Source organism: Tubulanus polymorphus, chromosome 5 (genome assembly GCF_964204645.1).
Source record: "Tubulanus polymorphus chromosome 5, tnTubPoly1.2, whole genome shotgun sequence".
NCBI lineage: Eukaryota > Metazoa > Nemertea > Palaeonemertea > Tubulaniformes > Tubulanidae > Tubulanus > Tubulanus polymorphus.
Window position 1 is genome coordinate 1,681,813 of NC_134029.1, and position 20,949 is coordinate 1,702,761.

Genomic DNA, 20,949 nt, shown 5'->3' on the forward strand with positions numbered 1-20,949 from the left:
TAGCCATAGATATCCCTTCCAAAAAAAGAAGGCACGCCCGTAAAGCCCTAATTACAGTCCATTTCCTTTGCCGGATTCGAACCCAGGCCTTCAGAGCACTACATCTGAACACTAACCACTGCACCACTGAACTGGCTTGGTGTGTCTAGTCAGTAGGTGCTCACCATTTGCCCGTGGTGAGTAACTCGAAATGCAATACTCTAAACAAAACGTTGTTTATAACTAACGGCTCCTTAGTTGAAACAACCTATTTTACCCCGAGTCACGTGTTATCATTCTCTTAGATAAAACCAGAATAATATGCAAAAGATTAGCGATTGCTTCCTGATATATCAGAATTATATAATTCGAGGACCCGCTTCTGACACAAGACAATTAGAATATCTATCTTCGCTGAGTTTTGAGGCTTTGGAGGATTCTTGTGGACCTGGGTTATCAATCTCATCCTTCAGATAATGTTCAATGAAATTCAGATGATTTTTTGAAAGCCTTCTGATCTCTGGGGTGCGGGGTCAGCTGCAGATATGTACACAAGCAGTGATAGTCCAGGACTGCGGTAAGCTGCAATCCATTCGTACAGTGTCGTCATCTGCAGGATATTTCAGGAATCGCGACTGTAGTGCTGTGTCAAGTCGCGCCAGTACTGTCGCACGACCGATAGTGTTCGGTTCTGTCTGAGACAACGAGAGGCGATGTGAACGAGATTGAAGCGAAACTAAACTAGTCTTGAATGGTATAGAAAAAAAAACATTTACCGGTCAGTATAATACTTGATTTATTGATACAGATATTTATATATAAACATTTAATATTCGCACTGATTGAAATAGGCTTTAGATAATTAGAGATGATGTATGTATTTTAAACAGACCTTCAACACGAAGAGGATCCGTCTGTATTTGGACGTTACCCGAAACTAGAAATATTCGTCATTCTATTTCAGGTTTTTAAACGTAACTGCTAAAATGGCAACTGAAACTAACGGTTATGGGTTGAACGAACATTTTCAAAGCGATGATGGACGATCTTACAGTAGAAACGGATCGAGCAGTCCGGCTAGAGCTAGAAGTATGATGAACGTGGTCGACGGGCGACGTGCGAAAAAAGTACGATTTTACCGAAACGGAGATCGGTTTTATAAAGGACTCGTTTATGCCGTGTCCCCGGATAGATTCAGAACATTTGAATCACTTTTAGCTGAACTAACTTCCAGCCCTTTATGTAACAGAGTGGTTTTACCGAATGGAGTCCGGGCCGTGTTCAGCTTGGACGGCACCAGGAAAATATCGGATTTAGAACAACTCGAAGACGGTGAAAGTTACGTCTGCGCATCGGGAGAAATATTCAAAAAAGCTGAATATCAAAAAAGCCGGAATCCCACTTGGAATCCGAATGTAAAAACTTTCGATACGCAAGAAGGATTCACAACTTCGTTATCTCAAAATAATTTCGATCTTGGTAGAGATGTTATTAAACCTAAACTAGTGACAGTAATTCGTAACGGAATGAAACCGCGCAAGGCCGTCAGAATTCTACTGAACAGAAAAACTGCCAAATCATTCGACCAAGTTCTGACTGATATCACAAACGCGATCAAATTAGATTCGGGAGCCGTCCGTAAAATATTCACCTTGGACGGGAAACCGGTAAGTGAAACAAATATAATGACATTCACTAGAGTAGTGAACTCACGTTTTCGAAGATTTTGATTGCATTCATTACAGCGATTCATAATTTTGAAATTATAAGAAGTTCCAAAAGCTGAAGTGAAAATATAAACTTCTCGCTTTAGAAGTATTTATAGTATATTTAAGATATAGATCAAATTCTCTTTACTTTGCGGAATTTATGTATAATGATTTGTTGGTTCAGGCTTTCACGCGTAATCTAGTTTTTATTTCTTGACTTCTGAAGTGTAAATAAAGAATTTAGCTAAACGGAGCCATAAATGTGGACCAGGTCATAAAACACTAAATGAATAGAGAATATTGCATGATTCGACACTGCTAACCTAATCAAAGAGTGATTTTACTACGTCTTGTAAATCCACTCTCAATGCCTAATTCGCTGATCCTAGTTGTAAATCCAATAATCTCGAGAGTTAATCCAATATATTTACATCGTGTCTGTTTTTAGTTTCCACTCTCAAGAAATGGTTTTTACTTGTCTTATTTAGAGACAGCATTTTACAACGCTTAATGAATTCTCATTCTTTTTCAATTGCTGAACAGATTAATGACATTTTGCACCAAAAAAAAATACTTATTTCAAATCTACATTCATAGACATAGGGAACATATAAAATATCTGTGAAACAATGAACCTAGGTTTTGCTTATTGCGAGGCAAAACATTTCACCATGGTTTTCACTTTCGTTTGAGAAATAATCTCCATTGGGTTTCACATTATCCCTCCAGTCGTGAACTCATTATTACTAATTCTACCGTAAAATGTTTTGTATCTCTGAAATATGGGACGTTAATTGCCACCTGACTTACGTTGTGTCGCTGTATTAAACATTTTCTAATGGGAGAAAAGGGTTTTTGTCACATCATATTGATTTCCATAATGGAACACAGATACGTATGGATTGAGACACACGAACCTGTAAGAATATGACGTATTGAAGCAGTAAACCAGTTCTTTATTTCTTTATAAACACAGAAATAACTGACAGATTCACATTGACTAAATTTCTAATGTTGAGAAAACTAAAAAATGAAAAAACTTTTTGTATATATGTATATATACATATATAGCCTATATTAGTTTCGGCTGATATTGAATTGGAAATAAAGGCAAAACAATGTCACCTTACAGACCTCAGGGTTATGCAAGTTCGAAGTCTATCGGGATCAGAATTAAAATTCTTTTTTCTCGGGGTTAAGCAAGTTATATTTGAAGATTTTGAATAAGTCGACTAATACCATCAGAAATGGTCGTCTAATTGCATCTACACATATATAATTATTTGTGGTGTATCTGTGATTCAGTATTCTGCCTGTGACACTGTTGTAGTATAGGAGGGTGAGTCATTAAACCACTTGATGACTCCTTCCTCTCTCAGCTCAGAAAACTGATCAATCATGCGACGACTTAATGCGTAATCCTCTATAAACCAACAGGTTCCCACAGCACTCTCCAAACGTCATATTTATACATTATTAGATACATACGTTTATTTATAAAAAGCAAATACACTCAAGTTTAAATTTGGTGCACTCTTCTATAGCCACCGCTATATGTGCCATTATTTCATATTCTTTCGATGATGAATTCTCGATTTTAAGCATAAAACATTTTACCACTTTCAGTTTTCAACTGAATAATTTAGGATTTAAATCAGAATTTGACCTTATTCTTCAATCAGCTATGTTCCATTTTCAGGTGTCGAATCTGATGGATTTTTTCCAAGATGAAAGCGTTTTCATCGCTTACGGTCAAGAGAGATTTTCACTGGATGACTTCGATCTAGATGATAATGGTAAAGAAAATGTTGTCTCTTATTGCTTCAAACAAGAAAAAATGTTTATTTTGTGACCCCGCTTTATTAAGCCAAAGATGATTTCTACAATGTTATGTCTTCACTATTGGTTTTGAGAATAACATACATGCAATTGAATACTATCTGAGCATACTATGTTCTGAGTAGGTAAAATATCAATGACTCAGCGTCCAGCCCCAGCTCCGCTCCACTGGTCACTTCAATTCCGGTCATTACTGTAAACACCGTTAGCCACAGTTTATTACATCCGATACTGACGATTAGCTACCGCTGACACATGAGAATTGATTATAGAAAACCTGAAAATAACCGCTGTGATCAATCAGTCAGTCATTTTAACCACTGATCAATCAACTGATCGATATATACTGATCAGTGATTTTCCAAGAATCTTACACCTCACGACAGTGCGCCGTCTCTAATCAGCCAATATCAACACAGATTATCTGAGATTTCGTGTAAACTGAATTTGTTGATGATTCATCAATATACATCACATAATGTGATATAATTTTTGCTATACCTCCTGCTCCTCTTCTAGTCTAGTCTAATATCCTGAGGGGATTACTCATAAAATTGTCTTTTCTCAATCTTCTGCTCACAAAGTGTTTGATGTTGATATGGAGCGCATCGTTTTAGATTGATTTAAAAACGCGCGTCTTGTAAAAACCGAGCAAAATCAATTCCTTTCAAACCGCAATTGTTAATCAGTGTCGTATTCAGACTATATTTTCCATAAAATTGAAATTCTATCCAAAATATATTTCGTAGATGGAAGAGTGAGTATTCATATTGTAATATATATCGTGTTGAGTGACACAGATGGTCATTGACCAGTTCTATTTACTGGACATTTCTCTGAGTCGAACATCAATTATGTTTAATCTAGAATATCTCTAGTGACATCTAAACATCTAAACATCGTGTCATTCGCCATATGTCTGCATTAACGGTGACACATCCAACTCTATTCACAATCCCAATTTATGGTATTTGAAAATCAAAATCTTGTCAATTTTCCTGATTCTCGTTCGAAATTGATAATTCGTTGATAATTTTGTAAACTGCATTAATCCAAAAAGAACGGATGATCTGACTGGATTATAGTTAAAATCTCTTAAATCCCTAAGCGATCGGTCTCTATTTATCAGTTTCTTATCAGTAGAGGTAAAACCCCGAGTAAATATAGCAGTAATTATTTTAAACGGAATTTACTGATGATGGATCATTTGTTAGTTCAGCATCGAAGCAGTGAGGCGACACAAACACCTCCTTCATCAAACTCTGCAGCATTTATTACGCATATATTTATTCTAAATCTCGTGTCCTTTTTATTATTTGTTTCCGATAAAAAAAAATCTGCAGTTCTCCGAGAGGGCGGTATATGAGTCATCAGTGGTTGTGTGAGAACAATTCATACAGAATAATGACTCCATATGCTGCTGTTATAATATGCGTACAAAAAAACTACTGATTTGACTAATAACCAATAATTTAGAATGCATATAACAATATCGTCTGAAATCCTTTTTTGTATTTATTACGAGAGTTGAAGAGAATTCATTAATGATTTTTCAGAAGTGAAATACGTCAGCGCGTATCGTCCAGGAACACAGAAAGATCGAGTAACACTTGGTAATAAATCCCCTAAAGCGCAACGTAGACAAATGACTGCATCTTCGAGAAGTCTTAATGAAGGTAGTGTATCTACGCGTTTTATGAAGCAATAGAGATTTTTATTACGGAGACAGAGTTTTGACGATGCTGAAACCGTTTTGTCGTCGCAGGAATCTCGTCTCATTCCGTGCTGTCGTCATGGCGCAGATTAGGGAATTGCATCGCGAGATGTTAAACGGAAGATACTATCAGCTCGTAAAACATCTCTTACACTCAAAGTAGGGGCCATTCTCAGGTCATGTAGTAAATATTAAACGCCTTCAGTCGTGATTTTATCAGCTATAAACCGATGATAAATGTGAATCCGTGTTCGTTCACGAGTCAATCTCCACCGCGGCGGTGGTGTGTGACATCCTTCAGTCGTTCAACAGATGCTCTCGAAAATTTACTTTTTCCATAAATTCCACAGTTCTAATCGACTTTTTGAAACTCAAATATCAAACTTCAAGCTACGAAAATAATTGGTTTGTTTACCATTTGAGTAGTAAAGGGGCAACGAGGGAAATATTCAAATTGTTATGCAACATGTCTCCGACCTTTGCGACCTGGTTGTGATGTGATTAGTCACTACTGCGCCAGCATTCAGCCGTAAGTAAGGGCCGCTACAGTCGTGAAACCATCGGGAAAAACTAGATGACATCATAGACGTGTCGTAGGGGTTAAACAGTCCTCGGAGAAGGGAGAGAGAGTGAGAGTCAAGGATAATTCAAGCATTAAATTATATGACCTATCACTGAGTCATGTTTCATAGTAAACAGTGTATATTCTAATGATAATATTGGTGACGTTTGTAGCTGAAACTCCCTCGGGGATGATATATCTCTACTCGTTTACGTATTGATTAAGTATACATATCTCTGACGATGATATGAGCATCGGTAAAGTGAGTTGTAAGAGTGTGCAGATGAGTCCTGTTGAAGAGATGTCGCAGTCTCAATATGGCGTCAAGCCGATCATAGAGTGCCAGTCAAGCGTGGACTAAATCCATGGGCCATAGCCAATTTAGATTCCGCCTGACTTGGTACGAGTTCTTTTCACTGACAGATCTTTTATGCCAAAACGATTGGAAAACATTCAAGATCGACTCCAAATGCGCGGCCACGGTATTGGTTCCAAAATGCATAAGCTCCAAAACGATGTGATTGTCCTTCGCTAACACACAACATCATGAATATGTGGGCCAGCGCCAGAGGATCTACAATGATGCACCGTTAATAATTGAATGCCACTTCAGCTTGATTTTTTTTAAGAATGAAAATGATGTCATATCAAAGTGATGACTTACAAACCGTCCGTCCTTAACCGACATACATAGATAAAACGAGTCAATTTATTTTCATGATGTTCTCTGAATCCTGCGGAAATCAGTGAATAATGATTATGTCTGAATCTCTCATTTGTTGCTGAATTCAGTTGCCGAGTCATCCATCCATTCTCTCGCCGTTCTCCCGGCTTCAATTCGGCGACAGCTATAGAAAGCGGAGAAAACTGCAGGATACCGAGTTATGTGAGGATGCAGTAACCATGGTAACTGTCTGGATCGTCTGTCTGGAGTCTGGTTCGTGATGTGAACAAAACTTCGATCCAGTCACGTGGTGTTGTTCAGTTTTATTATCCCCTTGTAGTACACCAGGTTAATTGAGTCGAATCTCTTTGTTCTCCCTACCAGTGATTTAACTGCATTTTTTCAGCCAAAGCCATGGATTGATTTTCCAGATCTCAAAATCAGAGAACAACGATGTAGTATGATTGTAAACATCAGTTATCTTTATTCGATGAGGCTAATGAGCCTAAAGCTAATTATCTATATCGCTAATGTAATGAACAATCATTCGAATGACCAGCAATATGATAATTAAATGAGAATTGATTAGAATTTAATGTTCGTTTGATTGTTGAGAATAATCTGGATTCTCGAATTTATTGCAGGTAATTTTGATTTTAGTAGAAGTGCACCGACATCACCTAGATTCGTACGGAGAACTTTTACTAGTCCTCGGTCGCCGATGAGGGTCAGTTTCAATTTTGATGCAATAAGTGTGTAATAGTTCTCTATTTCTCAACTTTTTCTCAAGTAGTTTTGCGTACATTTTACAGGTAAAGCGTCCGACGCAATTAAATAATAAAGTAACGAGCGATGAACGTACAACTCCTGATGGTCATCCCTGCACCAGTAAGTTAACGGTTCTCCATCACATCTACTCAAAACAGGACATTTCATTCATATGCACCATCAGAAACATATGAAATGTTAATTGATATTTTCTTACAAAATTCTTTCACCGAACGGTGGATTTCATGAGTATCAAAACCACGAAGCAAAAACCAAATAGTTTTAAAACATCGACAAAATGTATGAGAAACTCCCGAATTTTCGATTTTCAACTAAAAATAAATTTTCAAGGAATGAAATCTTCAGTTGAAAACCAAAAATGGAGATTATAATACGCTTTTAATGTTTTAAAACTTTTCCGTTTGAGTGTTTGAGACTCGTCTCCTAATTCAACCTCATATATCTTGTTTAGACGGCATTTTATCAGAAGGAACTCCGAGTCCCTTGATTTCGAAGTATGAAATACTGAAGTTGATCGGAGAAGGCAATTTCGCAGTCGTTAAAGAATGCAGAGAGAAATCTACCGGAAAAGATTTCGCTCTGAAGATTATTGACAAAAAGAAATGCAAGGGAAAGGTGCGTGTAAATCATTGAAGAAATGTTCAGACTTTCGGATTTCTTGATTTGCATAAGATTGTTACATTGTGTATTGTGTATAATCTACAGGAGAAAATGATCGAAAATGAAGTTTCAATTCTAAGAAGAATTCAACACTCGAATATTGTAACTCTTATTGAAGAATTTGACTCTCATAATGAATTGTATCTTGTCATGGAACTAGTTGGGGTAAGTTACCATCACAGAATTGATGAAAATATAGACCAATCAGAGCCGTATTTAGCAGGGCCCAGAAATTTTGGAAGAATTTCCTTTTTGCAAATATTTTTGTTAGAACTGCCCTTTTTCGGGTTTCTCTGTCTCCCAAAACAAAATTCAAATATATACTTGTTACGGCCCTACCACTGCCCAGAGTGGTTCCGATGATATTTTATGATATATTTTACAGGGAGGTGATTTGTTCGACGCTATTTCCGCAGCTACTAAATACACGGAGAAAGATGCCAGTGGAATGTTGTATAACTTGTCGTGTGCCTTGAAATATTTACATTCGCAGAATATCGTTCACAGAGATGTCAAACCCGAAAACCTATTGGTAGGTTTATCCAATTACAATGCTTGCTCGAGTGTTAAATTGCTCTACGGCGGTCGAGAGTTCCTGGTGTGATTGCCTTTTTTGTTTTCAGGTTTATGATCATGAAGATGGAACTAAATCGCTTAAACTTGGTGATTTCGGTCTGGCAACTGTAGTGAGGGAGCCTTTATACGTTGTGTGCGGCACTCCAACTTACGTGGCTCCAGAAATATTGGAGGAGACTGGCTATGGATTGAAAGTGGACGTTTGGGCAGCAGGAGTTATCACATATATTCTATTGTGTGGATTTCCACCATTTGTCAGGTAGCACCAAACTCTGATAACTATTCACAGATATTTTTGATGGTTCTTGAAATTACAGATGAATTATCCTTGTTTTTGTAGTACAAAGAATGATCAGGATGAATTGTTCAAGAAGATCATGTCTGGAGAATTTGAGTTCAGAAAGCCATATTGGAACGGAATGTCTGACTCTGCCAAGGTATTTGAATTTTTCAGCATTGAAAGTTTGTGATAAGGGACTCAGTTTGGTATAAAGAGAATTTCGATGTTTCTGTATTTCAGGAATTGATCGCAAACATGCTTCAAGTAGATCCAGATAGGCGATTTACAGCGGGACAGGTTTTAGAACATCCTTGGGTTTCGGTAAGTACGGTGTGTTTGGAACTAGGTTTCATCTATCTGAGTGTCTAACTTTTCTATTCGTTACAGGATGATACTGCGCAAGATAATGATTTCCATGAAACTATTCACGATAAAATCACCGCAAACTTTGAGAGGAAAAGGAAATTCGGAGGACCAGCCGGTGTTTCTATTATTGCTGTAAGTATATTTGAAACCTAAAATAGATGACGGAGTCTATTTGAGATCTGTAACACGGAAGTTTTCGTTTTCTTATACTTCAGTCGACCGCTTTGGACAAAGGATCGCGATTTTTTCAAGGGCCGAAGAACCAAATGCCAGTGGCAGTCTATGACCAGGATACCGATGAGGTCTTTTGAAGCATTTATGAATAATTTATACACTACAAAAATCTGATAATTTTCTGAGACACTGCCTGCAATTACCGGAGTCTGTTTGAGATCAGGCGCCAGTAAAATATTCATGTAAAAAGAATACTAAAACAAGGGTTACGTCATCGCTAACTGAATTGTAAATATTCGTGTTAATTGTTCATCGTGTAATATATGCAGATGCTTTTGGTGAGCCAGAATAGTTCTAAACATCGACTTTCATATAGGAATGGCTTAAAGACGTATCCATCATTTGGCAATATGATGTCGAAAATGGCTTACAGAATTTCTGGCAGCGAGGAGGATTTTCAATGAAACTCATTATTTGTAAATATTTCATGCATGGTGTCATGTTTGGGGTTCGTGTCGTTTTACAATCAAATAAATGTGATATATAGGTCTATATAATAAATGTATGAGGAATTCAGCGTTTTTTCAGATTATCTCTTTTCTTCTCTTCAATATCAATGCATGCCATTTTAAATATCATTTATTAATTGCCCAAATGAAAATGCTCAGTTAAACTTTTTTAAACGACGCTTCTTTTTAAATAAAAGGTGCTTTTTGTGAAATATACGTATATTTGAATATACAACTGTGTTGCCTTTGAGACACAAATTGATATTTTTTCGACTTAGTATATTTTCCTCTTTTCTATACTTGCATATATAACGCATAACGCATGGATGAATTTTGTTTTAAAGATTTTACATTGCAACAATGAAAGTGTACATAGTAACAATGTATCACCGATGCGATGAGAGGAACTCGTAGCCCGCCTTTCTTCTTCAAGTCATTTTTTGTACGGATTTTAAAAATATTCTGTAATATTTTGAGTAAAATGATAAGCGTTGCGCATCAATGGTGTAAATAGACTATAATGTTTCATGTGAAATAGATTGTTATTGGGTAAATAAAACTCATCACTGCCCTGTTAGAACTCTTTAGCTATAGCTTCCTTAATTACTTCCATAAATAAACAAAGATGTCGTTTTAGTGTAACTCATTACATTGTATTTAACTAATTATGCATTTAAAAAATTGTGATCGATGGTGCAGCGTTTTTAATTAGAGCATATTTCATCGCAAAGATTGATTCATCAGCTGTGATTATTTCTATACCGGTTAAGGTATCGATTAGGTTCTGATTATTGGTGAATGTTTGAGTCTTGTGCAATGGATGATTCATTTTCAGTGCAGTCGAATTGTGTGTAAATTTCAGTAAACTGCTGCCTATGTAAAACAAGCTACGTTGTTTCACTCCAATAAACTCGATGTTGTAGCAATTTCATTATGTTTTTTCCTTGATGGATTTGCCCAGTTCGCGACGAATGTCTTTTGTTCTCTAATAGCCCATAGCATCCTATCTGGGCTTCGAACCTGGTAGCATCGAGAGACTCGGCCACGGCAGGAAATGGCAGTCTCTATGCCATCGTGTCTGAATCTTATCTGAGTCTTTATCCCCGCCGAGGGAGGATGTCCAGCAACTGACGTAGGCACGTAGTTTTTGACAGCTGAACTGATATTAATATTAGCCAATATAACTGACTAATATCTGTCTGAATGTCTGAACAATACGTTTGACGTCAATCAAATGTGACGATATTTTCTAAAATAGAAGTTATTTTTTTCAAAGCAAAAAAATTTTGCAAAGCACGTCGATGGACAGGGTCCTCTCCGTACCAGTAAGTAAGTGCTTTTTAGCACTTTTAGTGCGGAAAAGAAAAGTAGCATTTTTATAACAAATTGCCCATAGACATTTTATGTGCACGTCATTTCAAACATAACAATTACCTACGTATGTGGACACAGATTAACCCTGTACACACGACTAAATCTGTTTAACCAAAATCAAAAATTAAGAAAACAAATTGATAATCATTTCTATTTAGAAAGTCGTCTTGATTAATGAATCAATTGACGATTGAAACGCCCGCCACAGTAAAATAGCGGTCAGATCTCGACCGTCTAATGCTGCCCCTATCTACAACGATAGCGGGGAAAATGTGAACTAACATAATACTCACTCGCCAGAGTCTTTGAACGGGCGTAATGGACAAACTATTTAACGATCAGCGGGCCGGATTATCAGAGATCTCACGTGACCAATAAATTTCAACACTTATCGCAATAATGAATGCCGACGAAAACTTGTCAGATTCTTGGAAAAGGGCCTTGAAACTTCTCCAAAAAGTAGCACTTGAACAGACTTGTTACAAACCATGACTAAGATTAAGCTTGTTTTCGAAAATTTAATTTCAACTTTTATTTGGAAAAATCTAATTCTACATGTATTTAAAGTTCTCGGAACAAATCATCATTTTATAAATGCTTAATTGACAACATTATCTTTTTAAAGAATTATTTGAGATTAATCAGCAGAATAAGCCAGAGTCAGACAAAATTTTTTAGTTATTTTCATTTTAGAAACGATTATTTCCACGTGGTTGATATTATCAATGAACAGCACCATTAGCCCCGTTCTCAGCACTGATTTTCTTCATTAATTCACGATCAGATTCTTTCAACGATAGCCAAGTTTGAAGTTGTTTCGCGCGGATTTTCGACCAGATTAAACAATCATTGAGAGCAAGGATTTGAGCAGCGGCTGTTGCAGCAGCATCCGGAGTGATCACTGTTCCACATCCCAAACCTGAAATCATCACCAACATCAATTATCAATTCAGATAATACAGAAATAGAGTTTAGAATCGATGAGACTATTCTACGTTCTATATAGCCAATCAAACAACTTTCGACGAGACACTTAGGATTTGTGATCACTTTTGAATTTATGTCACCACTGAAAACTGGATCACAGCAAATAGGAGCATTTGACAGGCAACATGAGTCTATAATATCCATTCCATTTAGAGTTATAAACAGTAAATTGTAATTAATTACCTGATGGTAACCTGAGCGATGACCAGATATCTTCAGCTGCCCAATCAGAAGTAAGAGGAGGAGCATTAATGACTGGCCAGGAGGAGTTACCAGCGAGTACCGGACCTAATCCGTTACTACGACCAGCTACTGCTATAAATACTGTCGGTATTCCAGCACCTACAAATACATCAAATACACTCATATAAACTAACTGCAATTGATTTAACAGATTTAAGTTTTCTTCTTGAGTTCGAACTGACCTTCGTATTGTGCTAGAAGTCTCAATGTTTCGGATGTTTCTTTATGAGCCGAACAAATACGTAATTCAGAGGGAACTCCTAATTTAGTCAGCTGTTTCTCAATCTTCTGGCAGTAATCCATGTCTGATGGTGATCCCATGAATATCACCGCCCGACAGCCAGGCTTACTAGGCAACGTCTGAAATTCACATCAAAATTCCATTATCTCATTCATAGGTCAATGCATACTTCAATCGAGCTTTTTTAATCATAATGTTTAAAAGATTATTTTATATCATTTAAGACTTGATTGAAATTAAATTTTTACCTCTAGTCTATCGGCCACCCATTGGAAGTTCCGTTTCACAGTATCTAAAGCTTCTGGGGTCACCACTTCTAGATTACGATAAACCTGCTTATCTTTCATCAAACGCTTATCACCTGATGGCCACAATCTCCACGAATCACTATCAATCACATCGGCTAACACTATTTCACCTAAAATAAGATCAAGCATAGATTAATGAAATGATAAATCTTCCTTAAGATAGGGTTCTTACAGGATCAGGCGATCTAAAATTCTGATATTTCCTGGAAAATTCTGATAATTCGCAAGATATTTTCCCTGAGTTTTTAAGAACAGTCAGAATTTTCTCATTTTCCATGATCTGTTAAACCTCGCTCAGAAAACTTAAGTCACAAATGTTCTGAAACGTGTATAAACCTGTTTTCTTGCTGACACCAAATTCGATTTTCATATCGATCAAACTGCATTCCAACTTGGACCAAATTTTCTCCAGAATCTCGAAAATGCAAACGGTCATTCGACCCATCAAATCGACCTCATGTTGACCGATCAGTTGACCTCCGATCTCGAGTTTAGCCTCGATTAATTGTTCATTCGACCATTGGGGGTCATCATTAGCATCGTCCTAACGTAGAATTAATAATTCAAACTTAAAAATCGGAAGATTCAAAAAAAAAATTCTCATTCATTTTTTACCTTGAAGAAAGTTTCCAGTTTTGGTGGACAGAATCGATATCCTTCTTTCACTCCGGGATTTCGTCTCAAGAACGATCCAGTAGCAACTCTCCTGGTGACCCATTCTATCGGTATCATATCACACGATTCGGCTATTATCCCTTTATCTCCATGACGAGCGATCAGATGAGTCTTCACACCTGAAGTTAGAAAATTATAGAAATTAAATCTTGCTTAAAGGGTCGTAAACTTAATTAGTGAAATGAATTCGGTGCGATTCAAGAATAGGGGACTATAGCAATATATATGTAGTGATAGTAATCAATTAAGTAATAATATTAGTAATTGATAATGATGATATATAATGATAGTAATGTATATAGTAATTAATGATGATTAGGGAACTAAACCTAACCCTAACCCTAATCCTAACCACTAGTCCCCTATTCTTGAATCTTACCGATGAATTCAATAAAAATTCTGACCTGCGGCTTCTAATATTTCGAAAATTTTGCAAGTTGTTGAAGTTGAGATGGCAGCTTTTCCTTCCAATTCATTCACTTTAGCCGCATTGTTTGCTGTGATTCGATCTTTGGATTCAATCAGTACGTGAGCTGTTCCTGGTAATTCATGAATTATCTTCGTTTTTCCTTCGTTTAAAACTTTACCGACTTTGTAATCTGTAAGAAATAACGACGAGACATTAGGCACGCCGAAACTTCTACATACCGTCTACTGCTGCCACCTAGCGTCAATACCGCCAGTTTGTAAAATATTTTGCACAAAAATTGCTTATTACGAATAAAACACGACGTGTCATTATTGAAATACGATATGAACTATTTGAAAATCTAATAAATTACCTCCAGACATCGTGAATTTGGTTTCTAACGAAGCAAATGGGACGAAATTTGAAGTGAACACAGAAAATCTGGTCAAGCCGCAAAAACGTGTGACCGTAGCGCAGCGCCTGGCGTGTTTACCACCACCAGAAATAGTTCGTACGGTACCTCCAATCTAATTTCTGTTTTATGTAATCAATTTATAAAATTTTTTCAAAGTCCTTGAAAATTATAACAATGTAAGCTGAGAATTTGAATTTTGTTAACAAATAAACATTATGAAATGATTCATATTTTCGCGGATTTAGACATTTTCTTTAGGGATTCCCGGAAATGCCGAATTGCCGGTAGTTCTGAAAGCCGATTTCAGGGTACATACAGTACTGAGAGCGATGGACGACTGCGATGAACTGCGAGAGGCTTGTGGTGTATTCGGCTGTGTTTCATCTGGGGACTGGCCTACTCAGATGGATGTTGCCAATATAATATGCTTGGGTTTGGTCGGCTTACAACACAGGTACGAATACGATTTTGAAATGATGAATTTTTTTTATTTTTACATGATGATTGATTCCTTGGTTTACTATCGACTTGGTACATGATGATATATGAGCCTATAGTCAAGTGTAATAATTACTGCCCATGTATGTAGGTTCCCGATGGAGAGGCGTTACTTGGCGTAAGATCTGCTGGTATTCAGTTTTCTCACTTTGCTGATATGCTAATAAAAATCGAAGATTTTATGCCTGAGCAGGCTTGTTGATTTTGTCAACCAGAGATAGCCCCATATAAGCTATATGTGCTTACTCAGATTAACGAATTTATTTCATAATCTGAAAATAATGTTTGCTAATTGATAATATTTGTATGTTCCATACATACATAGCCTATATTCATGTTAGAGCACAGGTGTTTGTATTTCAAATTACATAATAATCTTAAGCACGGATTTGTGTCACTTAGGCTTAACTGAATACAAATATTTATAAATGGTATTTTTCAGGGGTCAAGAAAGTGCCGGTATTGTGACAACTGATGGAAAGAAAGGATCAAAGTTTCACGTACATAAAGGAATGGGACAAGTGAATCAAATATTCAATGAGGATAATCTTTGTAAATTAAAAGGCAATCTTGGTATAGGTGAGTTAGATCTTATAATAGGCAGCTGTACATGTATATATAACATACAAGTTACGACTTGTAAATGTAATTATCAAGTTGTAACATGTTAAAGAGTTGATATTTCTGTTGTTGTAGGCCATACGCGATACTCTACATCTGGTTGCTCGGAAACCATCAATTGTCAACCGTTTGTCGTGGAAACATTACACGGTCTGATATCAGTGGCTCACAACGGTGAATTAATCAATGCTAAATCACTCAAAAAAAAGGTGTTTATTAAAACGTCAAAATATTCAACATCATCACAAAATTACTATGCATCCAATTTTGTTATTTTTATGATGACGAATTAGATAATGATATGAATAACAAAAATAGTGCTTAATTCTGATTTAGAGATGTATTATTTATAGGTATTAGCGCATGGAGTTGGTTTATCTACTGGAACTGATAGTGAATTGTTAACTCAACTCTTATCCTTGTCTCCCGACTGTGGTGAACCTAATGGAGTTGACTGGCCAGCAAGGTACTACGACAACTGAATTTATCCATCACCAGTTTCAACAACTCATCCAATTATAAATTCTGATGCTTTTGACCATTCCAAAGTTCTTGATTAAATTTGACTGTGGAGTTATTAATTAGTTAATTTTGAATTAATTAATTTTAGAATCAAATGTTAACTTACAGCTGTGGAATTAGGTTTTGTAGTGTGACTAATGTTTATATTTGTAGAATTCGTGGAGTAATGAATGAAACTCCTACAGCTTATTCACTGGTTGTAATGCACGATGAGACGATATACGCAGTACGAGATCCGTATGGTAATAGACCATTGTGTATCGGTTCTCTTATCAGTAACTTGTCTGTATTATCAGGTAAAATACTAAGAATTCTTTTCCAATTATTGTGAATATGATAGGTCAGATATTGTAATTTAGTATGATACTGAGGATTCATGTAATTTATAGATTCGCGGAGTGGTGACAGTAGTGATAGTGATTCTGATTATAACCAAGGTTGGGTCATCTCTTCTGAATCCTGTTCATTTCAAGCGATTGGTGCTCGTTTTTACAGAGAAGTTTTACCGGGTACAACTTACGTCATTTGCACATTTGAATTAAGTTTTCTTTCTACATTTGAAACTTAATAAACATTAAACATTTGTAGGTGAAATTGTTGCAGTGTCAAAGTACGGAATCAAATCATTAGGAATAATTCCTCGTCCTGTTGAAAATTCATATTCAGCGTTTTGTATATTTGAATACGTCTATTTTGCGCGACCTGACTCTATATTAGAAGGTAAGAGTCTAGTGCTCCTCAGTCCTGTTTCAAGTTTAAACTGATAATAAACGTTTTGTGTAATAAAAGAAAAGACCCACTATTATGAGGAAGAGCTAAGATCAGTTTTGGAAATGACTAATTGAGTCGAAATGTTTCTACTGTCTTCATAGTTCGTGGTTTTATTTTATACAATTATGATTTGACACGTCTTCAGAAACTTACCATTGTGTTGTGTTACAGGTCAGATGGTTTATACAGTACGTAAACGATGTGGGCGTCAGTTAGGTATCGAAGCCTGGGTCGATGCTGATTTAGTGAGTACAGTACCAGAGTCTGCAACTCCCGCTGCATTCGGTTATTCACAACAGGTACGATTCATAAAGAATGTACACATTAATTCACGTCGGGGATTATTTCTCCCTGATTAATATTTGATTGTTTTGTCACAGACAGGAATTCCGTATGTTGAAGTATTATGTAAGAATCGATACATTGGACGTACGTTTATTCAGCCGAGTAAACGACTGAGACAACTCGCTGTCGCCAAGAAATTTGGCGCTTTAACTGACGGTTTTAAAGATAAACGAATCATTCTGATCGACGATTCAATCGTTCGAGGAAACACGATGCAACCTATCATCAGATTATTAAAGAACTCCGGAGCTAAAGAGGTGAATTTCTAGAAATTAATTGAAATTTCCAGCAAATCTATAGAAAAATGTATTTAAAATAATCTTTCGATATCAGGTTCACATCAGAATTGCGTCTCCACCGATAACACATCCCTGTTATATGGGTATTAATATTCCTACTAAAGAAGAACTAATTGCGAATCAGATGTCACTCGAAAGTCTCCCGAAATTCCTTGGTTAGTTTTTCGATTTACTCGTTTTACTCATTCAATCATCTGTTCGAGATTTATAGGCTGAATGTGTTTGTTATCTTGATGAAACCCTCCGAGTCTGTGTTGTAATGATAATAAGATGAAGGAAACTTTTGGACTCTTTTTTATTGTGGGATTCTATTGTACCGGTATATAATGAAATGTGTTTGTATTATAGGTGCTGATAGCGTGCAGTATTTATCAGTAGATGGATTAGTGTCCGCGGTTGAAGAGGGGATTGCAGGTCTGGATCAACATAAGATCGGACATTGTACAGCGTGTCTAACTGGACGTTATCCTGTGCAGTTAGACTGGTGAATTCTGTATATATGGCTTATTTTGGATCTGAATTTCGTGTCGTCGATATACATCTCATCCCCGTTTCTATTTCGCGTACATATCTCGGTAACTTACTTATTATTTATGTAACTCTTGTTCACTTGTAAAACTGTCAAATCATTGTTAAAAACAATGAGTAAAATACCCGTGGTATTCAAATTGTGATTTTTATTGTGTCTTTGACATTTAGTAAAATAATAATGAGTTAGAAATTCTTCAGCTGAAAGCTGTAATAAAATATTGTTTGAAAAAAGTATCCGAGTGAAAAGACAAAATTTCTGAGAGTTTTGTAAAGAATGAAGTATTTTGATTATTTGCTTTTATGAATGAAATAAAATATTCCTATGAACTTAGTAATTGTAAAAAGCTCCTTATTCCTCTTCTCAAACCGAAGTAAAACTCATTCACACTAGGTGTTAACTGAACTAAAAACATTTATTGACAAATTGTTACTACCTAATTATAGCCACAACAAATTAGCTCAGCTACACATCAATGATTCTATTTCATCTGGATGTTTAGGGCAGTTTTCTGTTAGATTGATATGTCCATCTGAAGTAATGAGTACATCGTCTTCAATGCGTATACCAATACCTCGATATCGCGTTGGAAAATCAGTTCTCGATTCCGGTATATAAATAGCTGAAATATATACAACGAAATGATTACCGATAATTTGAAGTGGATGAGTTTTTACAGTGGAGGGAATCTATAGGTTGTACCTGGTTCGACTGTGATAGCCATTCCAGGTTGAAATGGAAGAGTTTGCGATGATGAACCGGAATCATGGATATCCATCCCGAAATAATGACCGACATGATGTGGACAAATCTCTCTGACCAACTGGAAAAAAATAGAATACGTCATCTTAAAATGAAGTCTTTGAAACTTTTTGATAAATTGATGAATGATTTGAGTTGATTTGATACCTTCGATTTGTTTTCTTTAGAAAGATGATTCGGAATTAATTCTAGTTTCTCTAGTTCTAATTGAATATGATTGAGCATCATCAGGTAAATGTTGTCTAATGTAAATCCAGGTTGACACATGTCTAAACACACTTTCTGAATACGCAGTACGGCGTCATAGATTTCCCTTTGAGCCGCTGAAAATCTGCCTAAACATAGAATTAATATTAATCGTACAAATCGCGCTCGTTGTAAATGTAACAATCAAAACAATAACCAAATAATTTTTATAGCTGAGGTCTATATAACGAACACTGTAGGACACAACAATGGAGAAACATAATGACTTATTCGATAATGACTTATAGGAGTTTGACTCGAAGTGATTTCATTGCCCGGTGAATAGTATACCTGAGACTGGCCAAGTCCTCGTAACATCGCTACAATAACCGTGGTATTCAGCACCAGCGTCGACTAAAACCAGTTCGCCGTCGTTCATTATTTGATTATTTCTAACGTAATGAATCGTACAAGCTCGATTTCCACCTGAAATAATTATAATTAATACACGTTAGTTTGTTACATCATTTCACTGTGAGAGGGAGAAAGAGATATTGATATACTCACCTGCCACTACAGGAATATAAGCCAGATAATCAGCTCCTCTTAATCTACATTCATATTCCATACGAGCATCTAAATGTGCTTCACTCATCTTAAAAAAATAATCATCATTGAATTTTAATGAGACTTAAAAACATTTTGTAGACTCGGACACAGTTTTTACTTCAATTTATTATAAAGTATCGGCCTGCCCAGGAATTCGGTAATTGGACAGTCCTGCGAAATCCTAGGCAAGACTAGTCTATATTATAATGAAATAGTGGGACTCTGCAGTGATCACTTACCCCTGGTTTCGTAAATTTCATTACTTGTTTAAAGCTTTCTGCCGTTATCCTGTTACATTGCTCCAGTAATGCAATTTCTGGTTTCGATTTGAAGAGTCTGAGATGATGTAAATGAGGAATCGGATTCTGAATCGTTGAATGTTTGTTGGCGCGAATCAAATCATCGATGCTGTTTATTGCTACCGGTTGCTGTACGTTGTACCACAGCACGTATTTGTCCGACGATAAATCTTGCACGAATCTTATCAAAAAACTGTTGAAATCTTTAATACCGTAAGCGTTATCAATTCCTAATAACTGAACAGCATCGCGAGGTCCAGTGATAGTTCCTTCCCACAGTTCCCTTCTCTCATTCTTATCAGGTACGAAAATAGCTTCGTTAAGCTGCGTACCTTGTTTACTTGTGTACAATACCAGAATACTATCGGCTTCTAGGAATCCACTTAAATATAGGAAATCTGTATTCTGTCTGTATTTATAAGGAACACTTGTAGTCATGTAGTATCTAGGGGCGGAAGGAAGAATCAGTAAATGTTCGGAACCCGGTGAATTATTGATGATACGTTTCAGGAGTAGATTTCGTCTTTGTTTAAATTCATGTTTACTGATTCCTCGAGTTACGTCGTCGTGTTTACTGATTAAATGCGGGTGACTCTGAAACGAAGGCTGTCCGTAATATTTCAAATCCTTTGTTTCAATCGGTTTGGTAACGGTCGATTTAAAACGTGGAGTTATTAAACCTGAAATATAAATCACATTGTACTTAAAGTCATTATTGAAGCCGAAGGCGCAGGGATCACAAGTAAGTAGTACTAATTAGTAACTAGTGTAGGCCCAATTCAATTTGACAGGTGCCTCCTGATAGTTGCATCTGTAAGATATGAAATCCTCCTCCCTGAATCTGATAGATCTAATTATTGAAATATTCAGATTTTATTACATACCCCGTTTATTGCGTAAAATACGAGTAAAAACAGAAAAATTAATTTTTTTGTAAAATTTCATGGCGGCCGCCATCTTTAAATCACGTGACTCCACAGAAAGATGACTAAGACACGGACCTTGCGTCCGGTACATGCATCCTGTTTTATTTCC

The 20,949-nt window shown here is 36.4% G+C and overlaps 4 protein-coding genes across 4 annotated transcripts; 2 read left to right on the forward strand and 2 right to left on the reverse strand.

Moving 5' to 3' along the window:
• The first annotated feature begins 651 nt into the window (after positions 1 to 651).
• LOC141906503 (serine/threonine-protein kinase DCLK1-like) lies at positions 652 to 10,731 on the forward strand. The gene is made up of 14 exons (XM_074795828.1): positions 652 to 757; positions 944 to 1,646; positions 3,388 to 3,484; positions 5,084 to 5,203; positions 7,112 to 7,194; positions 7,280 to 7,355; positions 7,708 to 7,871; positions 7,962 to 8,081; positions 8,302 to 8,448; positions 8,540 to 8,751; positions 8,833 to 8,929; positions 9,013 to 9,093; positions 9,160 to 9,270; positions 9,354 to 10,731. The coding sequence occupies exons 2-14, from the start codon at positions 966 to 968 to the stop codon at positions 9,447 to 9,449; spliced, it is 2,085 nt and encodes a 694-aa protein (XP_074651929.1). The 5' UTR covers positions 652 to 757; positions 944 to 965; the 3' UTR covers positions 9,450 to 10,731.
• A 993-nt stretch (positions 10,732 to 11,724) lies between these two features.
• On the reverse strand, positions 11,725 to 14,558 carry LOC141906518 (multifunctional protein ADE2-like). The gene is made up of 8 exons (XM_074795847.1): positions 14,432 to 14,558; positions 14,054 to 14,248; positions 13,590 to 13,768; positions 13,311 to 13,518; positions 12,915 to 13,084; positions 12,608 to 12,785; positions 12,366 to 12,524; positions 11,725 to 12,114 (listed from the first exon to the last, which is right to left on the reverse strand). The coding sequence occupies exons 1-8, from the start codon at positions 14,439 to 14,441 to the stop codon at positions 11,918 to 11,920; spliced, it is 1,296 nt and encodes a 431-aa protein (XP_074651948.1). The 5' UTR covers positions 14,442 to 14,558; the 3' UTR covers positions 11,725 to 11,917.
• A 184-nt stretch (positions 14,559 to 14,742) lies between these two features.
• Positions 14,743 to 18,372, forward strand: LOC141906510 (amidophosphoribosyltransferase-like). Its single transcript, XM_074795837.1, has 11 exons — positions 14,743 to 14,927; positions 15,414 to 15,550; positions 15,668 to 15,801; positions 15,946 to 16,058; positions 16,268 to 16,410; positions 16,504 to 16,623; positions 16,703 to 16,834; positions 17,057 to 17,184; positions 17,266 to 17,487; positions 17,564 to 17,684; positions 17,878 to 18,372. The coding sequence occupies exons 1-11, from the start codon at positions 14,803 to 14,805 to the stop codon at positions 18,015 to 18,017; spliced, it is 1,515 nt and encodes a 504-aa protein (XP_074651938.1). The 5' UTR covers positions 14,743 to 14,802; the 3' UTR covers positions 18,018 to 18,372.
• A 112-nt stretch (positions 18,373 to 18,484) lies between these two features.
• Positions 18,485 to 20,878, reverse strand: LOC141906511 (xaa-Pro aminopeptidase 3-like). The gene is made up of 7 exons (XM_074795838.1): positions 20,799 to 20,878; positions 19,855 to 20,594; positions 19,574 to 19,661; positions 19,358 to 19,492; positions 18,968 to 19,155; positions 18,761 to 18,881; positions 18,485 to 18,680 (listed from the first exon to the last, which is right to left on the reverse strand). The coding sequence occupies exons 1-7, from the start codon at positions 20,869 to 20,871 to the stop codon at positions 18,520 to 18,522; spliced, it is 1,506 nt and encodes a 501-aa protein (XP_074651939.1). The 5' UTR covers positions 20,872 to 20,878; the 3' UTR covers positions 18,485 to 18,519.
• Positions 20,879 to 20,949: the final 71 nt, after the last annotated feature.